The sequence below is a fragment of the Syzygium oleosum genome, unplaced genomic scaffold (assembly GCF_021117445.2).
Source record: "Syzygium oleosum isolate NSW1041296 unplaced genomic scaffold, Sole_v2.1 Sole_v2.02, whole genome shotgun sequence".
Taxonomy (NCBI): Eukaryota; Viridiplantae; Streptophyta; class Magnoliopsida; order Myrtales; family Myrtaceae; genus Syzygium; species Syzygium oleosum.
This window is the reverse complement of record NW_026607486.1, coordinates 5204367-5215351: the sequence shown is the minus strand read 5'-3', so window position 1 is coordinate 5215351 and position 10985 is coordinate 5204367. Positions and strand designations below refer to the sequence as shown.

General features: G+C 41.0%; 2 protein-coding genes across 4 annotated transcripts; one reads left to right on the top strand and one right to left on the bottom strand.

Annotated features, from left to right (window-relative positions):
• Positions 1-724: 724 nt before the first annotated feature.
• LOC115666479 (probable calcium-binding protein CML21) lies at positions 725-3710 on the top strand. Of its 3 annotated transcripts, none has more exons than XM_030588204.2 (6): positions 725-743; positions 905-985; positions 2248-2491; positions 2579-2781; positions 2955-3129; positions 3320-3710. In XM_030588204.2, exons 3-6 carry the CDS (start codon positions 2293-2295, stop codon positions 3445-3447), a joined length of 705 nt encoding a protein of 234 aa, XP_030444064.1. In that variant the 5' UTR covers positions 725-743; positions 905-985; positions 2248-2292; the 3' UTR covers positions 3448-3710. The 3 variants fall into 3 exon arrangements, with proteins under 3 accessions (XP_030444064.1, XP_056165005.1, XP_030444057.1); XM_056309030.1 differs by lacking the exon at positions 725-743 and adding an exon at positions 1876-1965 and having other exon boundaries at positions 777-985; XM_030588197.2 differs by lacking the exon at positions 725-743 and having other exon boundaries at positions 778-985.
• A 249-nt stretch (positions 3711-3959) lies between these two features.
• LOC115666462 (KH domain-containing protein At5g56140-like) lies at positions 3960-10069 on the bottom strand. Its single transcript, XM_030588184.2, has 7 exons — positions 9731-10069; positions 8965-9050; positions 6936-7081; positions 5940-6041; positions 5741-5857; positions 4704-4847; positions 3960-4600 (listed from the first exon to the last, which is right to left on the bottom strand). Exons 1-7 carry the CDS (start codon positions 9847-9849, stop codon positions 4451-4453), a joined length of 864 nt encoding a protein of 287 aa, XP_030444044.1. The 5' UTR covers positions 9850-10069; the 3' UTR covers positions 3960-4450.
• Between the last annotated feature and the right edge of the window lie 916 nt (positions 10070-10985).

The following is a 10985-nucleotide window of genomic DNA, read 5'->3' as shown; positions in this document are numbered from 1 at the left end:
ACGACGCATCGAAACGGGCCCATTAATCTTCCTATCATTGAATTAACATGTGCAAGGTAGTTGATAAGTCCTTGCGATTTCCTCTAATCATATTTTTTAAATAACAGGGATAGCCTCCGAAACACTGATTAAGCATGTTTAACTAAAAAAAAATATGAGTTATCTAAAAATCAATTCTATTTAGCTACTTAGTAGGGGTCCCACGCCCCACCCACGGCGCTCAATGATATAATCTTTAACAATGAAAGGCGAACCAAGTTCCGACATCTGCATAGCATGTGGGACACAGAAGTACTACGATCATGTCAAATCAGTGGGGAGCTCGGGAAGAGTTGCGAACATCTTATCATTCATGGAAAGAAGAAATCTTCCTGATTGTCGGCGTTGAAGACTTCTTGGAGCGAGAGAGAGAGAGAGTGCAGTTCTTGGAAAGGGCAGAAGGGGGCGAGAGCCCCACACGTGAGTCGCTCTTTTCTCCGATCTGATCATGAAATATCTGAATTTGAAATGAATTGTTTTTCACGGATTTGGTGGGAGGGAGGAAGGAAGGAAGGAGGAAGGTCAAAATGGGGAGGGAGAGATTGTGGTGTTGCGTCCACAATGACCGCCCAGATCGAGAGAGCGACAAGCAGACGTGGTGAGTGGTCCACTCATCTTGCCCCCCATCTCCAACGATCACTTCTCCCCTATCTCTCTCTCTCTTCCTACTTCTATCTTTGGAAAAGAACTCCCCGTTTCCTCAGGTTCTCTCTCTCTCCCTCCCTCTCTCTCTTGCCCGTTCTTGTTTCTTGTTTCGGCTGACGAGCGGCGTTTTGACAGAGATTTGTTCTGTTTTTCGTTTCTGGGTCCTTTTCCTTTTGTCATTTGCTAATTTGGCGAAGTTGGGTTTTTCCGGAATCGGTAGTTTGAAAGCTGGGAAAATCTCGTGGAGAATCGAAAAGGCCTCGCTGGGTCAGCACGCGTCTTCGCTTCTGATCGCTTCGAGGTGAGCGCTTGTTCCTTGTTCTTGTCCCATAATCTGTTCTTTCTATGAAATTCCCACGTTGTTGTTGTTTGCGATGTATTTGGAATTCGGTGCTTTCATTCTGAATGTTTCTGTTCTGCGGGTACCCGCAAAAGAGAAAAAAGAAGAGCCACGAGGAGCATCAAATTAATCGAGCCGCTATAGCTTTTGGAGAGATTATTCGAATTTGCCCAAGCAAAAGAAAGTTCAACTTGACATCGTATCAAAGCAGGGTGGAAGTTTTTGCGTTCTTTTCCTCTTTCTGTCTCGTTTAGTGTTGTTCCCTTATTGACAATTTCTGCTGTAGGTGCAGCAGATTGCACTTTTTAGACAATTTAGTGTAATTCCCTTTTTGACAATTTCACCTTCGAACTGTCTGAGCTTTTGAAATGTCTGGCTGAATACTAGTTAGCAAGACGGTGCTAGGTAATTCATCAAAAAGTTAGTTTCTATTATGTTCGGTGGATATTCGGATTGATTACCAGTCCAGACTCCAGAAAGACTTTATCCATCACCCCAGCTAAAAAGAAAGAAAATTGTTTAAGGCTATTATGTCAAGATGCAATTCATATGGTAATGGTTCGTTTTAATGAAGACATTCACTGGTGGATCTTCTAGATTTGAGATAATCGACTAGTGCTATGCATCATTTCATAATCTGGTGTCATGTCTGGTGGTGTGCTTGAAGTGGCAATCCTAGGTAGTGTGCCCTGTGCCCATGAGATGGGATCATGATGCTCGACGGTTAAGGAAAAGAACAATTTCTTCTCATTTTGGAAATGTTAGTGACCTTCTTTTTTACTTTCCATGACAATGTTTGTGCTGACTTCGCTCTTGTTACTCTTCTTATTATCATCTGGTCTTTTCTACAGAAAATGCTCAGTAAAATGTAGTTAGTTGGAGATTGTTCTGATAACGCTGCAGCACTTGCAGAAGTAACCGCTTGTTTAATGTTTGAAAAGGTAAATTTTTCTTGACATGGCAGTTGGATCCAAGTGCTATGCGGTGTAACCGTAAATATGCACTTAGATATCTGGTCTTTATAATTTGGGGGGAAGTTATCGGAGATCAAACATTAGGAATTCGTGAATACCTTAAAGTTTGCAAGTACTCTTGGAGTGCTATTGCGGAAAGAATATTACATCTGTCGCTTAATTGATGGGTTCAAATAGTTTCTCAGTGTTGACATTGGTCAGATCACTGCTTTCTCTCTGACCTATAAACTTTCTCATATATATATGCAGGTCCGTACTTGCAGAATATCCAATTATTAGTTTCCGCCAATTACAATGGGAGGCGTATTAGGAAAAGGTGATTCGCCTAAAAAGGCATGGGTACCTGAGACGAAACTTGAGGCTAAGATGGTCGAAGCTATGCAGATGAGGGCATCTGGAGGTAGTACGATGAAGTCGTTCAACAGCATAATTCTGAAGTTTCCCAAAATCGACAAAAGCTTTCGAAAATGCAAAAGTATATTTGAACAGTTCGGTAAGCATTAGACTTCAACATCCGCTTGTTGATGGGAACAATTAATTGGTTCATTGGATTCTGAGGGTCTCAACTCCTCATTGACAGATGAGGATTCAAACAATGTAATAGACAAGGAAGAGCTGAGGCATTGCTTTAATAAGCTGGAGATTTCTTTTTCGGAGGAGGAGATCAACGATCTTTTCGAGGCATGTGACATCAACGATGACATGGGGATAAAGTTCAATGAGTTCATCGTTCTTCTCTGCCTTGTACATCTTCTCAAGGACGATCCTGCTGCCCAGCTTGCCGTATCCTGACTTGTATATAAGAGAACAGTTCTTTTAGTAAAGACCAGAAGTTTGCCTTATAATGTTGGGATTCTGCTCATAATTTGTTCTACACGTCCCATTCTATTCGTTTCACATATTCTTGGCACTGAACAGTCTTTTCTGCATATTCTTTAATTCCTTAGCACGTGTAGAAATTGAAGATGGGAATGCAAGACCTGGAAACCACATTCGAGACATTAGTGGATGCATTTGTGTTCTTGGATAAGAACAAGGATGGACATGTCAGCAAGAGCGAGATGGTTGATGCCATAAACGAAACTGCATGCGGGGAGCGCTCTTCTGGACAAATTGCAATGAAAAGATTTGGTCTCTCTCTCTCTCTCTCACGCATGTACACGCGTGCACACACAGGAACACCAACAGCCACCCATATGCACCCGCATAGGAATGTGCTATGCAGTTCGTCTTGCAATGAACGGGATTTCACATGTTACCCATGTAGGTGTTTGCAAATTCCCACATGTTCTAAGTTTTCTTCTTTATCCCCATATTGCAGAAGAGATGGACTGGGATAAGAATGGGATGGTGAACTTCAAAGAATTTCTATTTGCCTTCACCCGTTGGGTTGGCATAGATGATATGGATGACGAAGACAATGATGAAGCCGGTGAAGAGAAGGTCTGAGTCGTGCAGCTTCAATATCCCGTGATGTAGAAAGCTTGCCAAACGGATGAGGGTGATCGCGTGGCGACTAATGGTTTTTACAATAATCTTTGAGATGATTCATGAATCGCGAGTGTGTGATTCAGAGTGTATAATCTTGAGAGATATGACTAGACGCATTTCTGGTGTAGCCGATAAGAACTGCGTTGAGCCTTTGCAGCATCCGATTATAATCATGTACTTCCTCATTCTCCTCTCCTTTTATTGCAAAGAAGCATTCTCAATTCAGGTAAGGCAAAGAAACATCCTCAATTCAGTCTATTGAAATTTGAATCCAAACCAGATGGTATTGAAGTCGCAAATTGGCAATTAGTCCTCTCGAGTATACTGCTATGCGCTAGGGATGTGTAGAATTAAGATTAGCGAGTGAAAGTGCACTCCAGAAGGGAGAAGAAAGGAAATGGCGTCAGCTGAGGCAGATAAACTGTAAGTACAAAACTGGAAACTGATAAGAAAGAGAGTTGAGATGGAGATTGATTGCAGTCAGTAAAGCTTTTAATAATAAAGAATATGTTTCAGCAAATATTAATATGACTACGCTCACTACTACAACACACTCCAATCCAGACAGAAACCAGAGCACATCACACTTTTGTCTTCCTCTGTGTACGATCCAGACCTCGGCCTTCTCAGAGAAACCCCCCCCCATTAACATTCCCAAAACTGTTATCACAAGTTACTACTAAAGAGCCTCCTCATACTAACGACAACCTCGACCGGCAATTTCTCGACTAGGACTTTACCTAAAACAACACAAAGACCCAAACCTCAGAACTTGAGGGCAAGTTCCTGGGTTTTAGCGTAAGCAACCATTCCCAGGCAACACATTACGTATCGTATTTGGAGACTAGTCTGGGAAATCTGTGGCGGCAGTGACCAGGGGCAGTCGGAGGTGTTGACCATCACACCTACCCCTCACAGCCAGAAACTCACACAATATCCAAATGCCCGCTAGCAAAATTAATCACCCCCTGGTCTTGGCCCTCTTCATTCCGAGGCTTGTGTTGAAGGGGGACACAGAACCAGACATAGGAGAACTCTCATCACGAAGCGTACCATTGAGCATTGCTAGCTCACGTAACTGCTGCTTCTTGTAGAAATCCTGAGATTCGTCCTATATAAACAAGAGATGTAAAGATGTTCAACCACAATGCCCTATATCGATGATACTGCTTTAGCTGAATAATACACACTGGGAGTAAGGCGGAAGAGTTTACCACTGGCTTAAGCAAATCTTGCAGTACGTCACGAGCTTGAATTAAGCGAGCATCAATTATTTCAATAGGTAATTCAGCCTCAATGAGGATGTGAAGCGGTTCATTCAAATGCTCATATCCTGGTTTGCCTCTCATCATTTCTTCCTTTTAAAGAAAATTAGCAGGAGAAAGTGGCATGAGTTCATTAAAAAAGTGTGAGATCCATATGATTCAAAAGAAATGAAGGAAACAAAAAAGTGAACAAGTTCCTAGCACCAAGATGATAAAAAGCGAACCAAATGAAGAGTGACTATTTGCTTCTTTCAAGAACACATCTTTGATAAGTACAATCCATGCCGAACATAGAAGACTCGTGCATATATTTTACCCACTTGATGAGCTCCTGGTCATTCTTGCTTTTCAAAGTAAACCACAACAAATCATATGGTAGGAATCAGTTGCCAGATTAAGCCACAACTTAACAAGGCTGACATCCTTTGGGAACTCTATCTTGTAGGCCAGGATTGTTTAAGAAACTATTTAAAAAGAAAAAAAGAAAATTGCACCTTGAAAAGATGATTACAATGTTTTCTATCGCCATTCCTTTTGTTTTGGTAGTTTCTAGGTTCATAATCATCTACTGTACAGCTTCAGCAATTAAAATATTTCCTAATCATGCTTGCTAAATTTAAAGAGTTAAGTCTGTCATGTATTAGACCACAGTCACCTGGTTCTCAACTCCCTTAAAAGACAGTTTTATATCAACTGACACAAATAAAAAACGTGCTCCAAAACAAATTTAAGGCACACACGTGTTGAAAAGAGAATCCCATAAAGAGGCATGGCTAGCATTACATCAAACTCATTCTGCAATTTCTTTGCTACCACACTTTCTATACACTAGCAGTTTCCAGAGAGGTTCATAATAGTAACCACACAAAAGACCTCTCTCCATACTTCCCCTAACCTCACAGAAACATGCACACCTCAAAGAAACATGCACACAAATATACATGAAACATAAACTTGTCAGCTCACAGAGAACAATCTGACCATACCCTAGCAGGATCTTTAATGCTGCCTCGGCCTCTGATTAGAACGCGGCACTCAGTACTTGCTTCCACTCGTTTAAGAGAGTTTCCCCTAGGGCCAAGGAGGCGCCCAACAAAGTTGTACTGCAGCATTAAATCAGAATTAACTCATGCTGGACAAAAAGAGATCATCTCAGAATCACATAAAAAACCAACCTAATCTTACATTGGGAAATTTGTCAACTGGAATATCCAATCGAACTGTTTTCTTGACAAGAAGACCGGATGAACTAACCTGAGAACTCATCCAATTTTGTGCTAATGACGGCTGCAATTAACCCGATATCAGCATTTAAGAGTGTCATTATATGCATAAGGTTCATGACTCTGAAAGACCTTGAGAGCCATTGACTCAACCCAGTAATCGATAAGGAAGACCATTTCATATTATGGAAAGAGCATATAAATAAAATACAGGCAACATGATTTCAGAAACAACTAAGCATACTTGGCAGATAGAAGGACCGATGCTGCAATGCATGCTGCAGGTGATAACCACCAAAACAAAAATCGACACAACCAACAGACAACAGAATGAAAGACAATGTAACCAAAAAATATAAATACGTTTAAAATCAGCATACTCAGCAATTATGTTATTGGACTGATGGATGCATTTCCATAGATAGATGCTAGGTTTCTTCTCTTTTTAACTATTAGGGACCAGCGGATGATTTTTTCTCAAGGAAATACTCACTACGTCTGTGGAATCATACTCATCATGAGATGGTTAATTAAAGAAATCAGGGCACAAATGAGCAAAGAAAACTCCTCTTGTTTAGCTCTCTCAAGTTTTGCATTATCACGCAGTTAGATAAGAGCGTGGTTATATTAGTACAACAAGATCGTGGTTATATAAGTACGATAAGATCATGGTTATATTAGTACTAAGTTCTCGATCTGCTCATCAAATATCCATCTTGTCTCGGCAACTAACAAGATGGAATAACCTAATTCTAAATCGAGATCTAAAAGTAGATGCTAAGTAATAAGTACCTTTCATTTTCTATGACGTTAGCCCAACTGAAAGTAAAAATTCAAAGTACAAGCATTTAAACAGATGGTCATAAGTTAGCATGAATAAGGAGAAGAGTGTGTCGGAATGCTTCTATAAACAGTAAAATTAGATGGAGAAAGGTTATGTTAATGGTTAGCATCGTACTTCTGATTGAAACCTTGATGGCCATCCATTCAATTCTGCTCCTCCATTCGAAAAAATCCCTCCTGAAGCCAGGGGGCTAGCATGTTCAAGCCCACTTTGACCTAAAACTGATGCATTCTCCAAGAGTGTAGTTACACGCACTATTTCTGCTCCAAAATGTCAATTTCCAAGAATAACACGTACCAGTTAGCATGAGTTAAACAATCAGTTAGCAGTCAGCACAAAATTCATAAACTAAACTTGTCTCCATGTCAGTAGAATAGTAAACTCTCAACTCCTTTGGGAAAAACATTTTGTCTTTCAATGGCCAAAAGGAGTAAGATAATCTTTTTGTCTAAGTAAAGTTAATTGAAGGAAGAATAAGAAAATTACAACCCTAGTACACTGGAAGTACACAAAAGAACATACCAGGGAGACCTACACAAAAATAACCAAAAGAGAGAGAAACTTGGAAAAAAGCCCATATTGGAAAGAGATTCAAACTTCATCTATTCCGTAATAATATTCATCAAACAGAAAGAAGACTTCTCGAGTCTATCAAATATTTTTCTACTTCTTTCAAAAGGGTAGAAGATAGTCAGACCAGAAGAAAAAGGTTGTCCTTGGATTGCCTATTTGGGAGTTAAGACATACATTTGTTTTAACTATCAAGAAAATTTTCTTAAGCAAATTCTAAAATGTTCAAGTTGGGAATGTTATGACCTGAATGCCAAATCTACAGGCGAAAGATAGCATAGTCGACAGTTTGATTATTGGTTGACCAATGGGAGAAAACATATTTTAAAGCCTCTATATACATCATGACTCAAGCCACAGTTGCGTATATATAATTATGATATAGACTAACGAAGAATCATTTGCTTCCTGAAGGCTCTCAAAATAATCACAGTTGTGAGAAAACAAAACCAGTTTCTGTGAAGTTTAAACACAACCTCATACTATTTTCTCACTCCAAAAAGTATATGCAGCGGGAGAGATCAATCCCTCATAATTCAACCACCTCCCTAATAAATTCCAGCAATCCTCCACAATTTCTCATATGGGATTCAATCAGATCTCACTTGTCAGTTTCAAGCTTTTCCACTGATTCCACAGAGAAGTTTTATGCTCCAAGACAGTCCATGATATCTAAATAATTATATTCGTCTCAGCCTTATGCACTCCACATGATGCAATCACTCCCAATATTTTGAAAACTAATCTACACCAGTAAAGGTCATTCAGCAATGTTCTCCTTGAACTCCAATCATTTTGACAGCCATAAGTTCTCTCAACTGAGAGCCAACGAGAAATGTTATGTGAATGTCCACAACAGCTTAGATAATGATTGTCAAGGACTAGCTCAAGATAAAATATCTAAATTTTTAGACAGTGTCATTGATGCTGTTAGTTCACAACATAAGCTGCGACCCTCCCAAAAGTCCAAAAAGATCAGGGAAGTTAGTCTTAACAAACAGCATTTCACAACTTATATGGGGAAAGATTGTTATAAAAGAGTTCTCCGAAGAACTGGAAAAGAGAAGTTGAAATTAGCTATAACCCTAGAAATACTTTAGCCCATAGCAGTATTGGCGGTATTCAAACCTTATATATCAGCTTAACCTTTGAAAGTCACACCTTTACCAACAAAAACAAATCTCTTCACAGTTCAACATCAAAATATGAATTTCGGATGTATCTGTGGAGAAGCATGTGATGTTGCAACAAACAACTATCTGCGGGAGGGAAACCTGAGGGCGCTCATACATTGGTAGAAGCTGATATAAAGTCAGATTGTGTCAATTGGTGATTCCATGGATGGGAAATGTAACGCTAGTCAAAGAAGTCAGCTTCCCTAACCAATAACGTCTGTTTAGATGTGCACAGGAGGAAAGGGCTCAGTTGTTGAACATGCGGATAGGAGGAATAAGTAGCTCCTTGCATGTTCCTTTAACTTGTTCAAAAGAACAAAAGGAGCTGCTTTCAGCAACACCAAAATTGCAACTGGTTTATTCAATGCAAATGCCGCATCAATAGTTGTAAAGCTTACCTTGGCTCAACAGACGATAGCAAGTTGGAAGTACAGCCATAAATGGACTTAATTTCAGGCGTTCTGCTAGTAGTTCATTGATATACCTGCCATGGAGATATCAAAACAAGAAGAATGAAACTTAATCATACAAATGCATACAGAACTCGGGCATACTTTGAAAAACTAAAATTTCAGATGACAGGAAACAGCAAAACCAATCACTAAAATATCCACATGACAATCAAATCAGCAGATAGATTAACGAACGGAACTGCACAAAAATTTGTGATTAAACCATTTCCATTATAGATCCTACAGACGATGTTTAACGAAAGGCAGACCGACCAAATGGAATTTCACAGAAATGACGCTTCGCAATGCCCTCGAATGAACAATCCACCTACCACTCAGTGAAACCTATCCAGAAAGGCAACCGCAGAGTGGCTGCATAGATCAGTCAAACAAAACTGCCTTCAAACATAACAGAACTCCGAACAATTCAATCAGCAGATCAGCCAAGACACAAAGTAGCTTCCAAGTGAGTCTCCGCCACATAAACAAGCACTCGAGCACCGATCCGATGCGAGCAACAATAGGGATGAACCGGAGTTACCAGATCTAAAGTCAATACACCGATCCTAACATCAACAAAGGCAGTTCAAAACGTCATCTGTTCAGGACCACACCAAACGATCCAGATCCTCCATCGCAGCGATAGACAAACAAACACCGATTCACCGATCAAAATCTCAGAGAGAGAGAGAGAGAGAGAGGGGAGTATTACTTCTCCTGCTCGGCGATAGCGGAGGAGGTGGAGCGGAGGCCGGAGAGGTGAGGAGAGTGAGGGGCGGTGGAAGGGGACGGCGAGTAGGCCATGTACCTGCCGCCGCCGGAGGACGTCATGATCGCCGCCGATGGAGAGCGCGCCTCGGGGGACCGCCGGGGACGATCGGGTCAGGACGCCGGCATGCGGAGCGCGGCCACCCACGGTCGGCGGCGGCGGCGGCGATGCGGTTCGGTCGCGGACGGTGCGCGGCCGAGACTGGTGGGAAGAGGTTTTCCCACCAGAGAAGTTCTTCCCTTCGGCTTCTTCAATCAGGGGGGCGCGTCGGTGGAGCGATCCCTTCGCATTTATAGAGTTGCGTAAACCCGTATTTCTAAACAGTCGAGTGGGGATCGTCGCATATTTACGGACGAGCCACTGTATTACTGAACAGTGAACGCGGTGAAGAAGAAGCAGAAGACGACGACCCGGCGACGGAGGACGGCCGGTGAAACAAAGGAGACACGAGAGCGGTTAAAACGGAAGAATGGGAGTTGCCCGCGCGTGGAGGGAAAAATAGTTATTGCCCGTATTCATTTAAAATACGGGATAAATGCGCCGATGGTCCCGAAATTTATCAAAAAGAGTATAATTGAGTCGTAAAAATTTCAATAAGTGCAATCAGATTCTAGAACGGTGCAATCAGATTTTTCCATTAACTCCACCCTGACATAGGTTTTTTATTATTATTATCTTCTCTCTCTTACGTGGCGTCGGCGTAACTAAAACATGAAGGACGTGGCCAAAATGACGTCGTTTCGGTCCAAATTTAATTTTTTAAACTTACTATTATTGAACTTATATTTAAAAATAAAATAAAAAAAAAGAGAGGAAAGAGCAAACAAATTGGCAAGTGCTCGGTTGGCCAAGGTTGTCGCCCACTGGCTGGGGCTCCGCGACCATGGCTGACCCTCGTCCCACCATCGCTGGCCCTTTCCGGTGATGGTGGGGTGGCGGCAGTGGTGAGGAGGGCCATTGTCAGCTTTGCACTCTTTTCTCTCTCTTTTTTAAAAAATCTAATTTAAATAATATTTAGATTGAGAAATTGTGGTTAGATTAAACGAACCTTATCTTTGATGTTTTATTCCACGCATTGCGTTTTATCAAAACAAAATGACTTGATTACACTAATTTGATAAGTTTTAGAACTTGATTGCATTTTTTGAAAATATTATGACTCAATTGCACTTTTGTAGCAAGTTTTAGGAGTTTTACT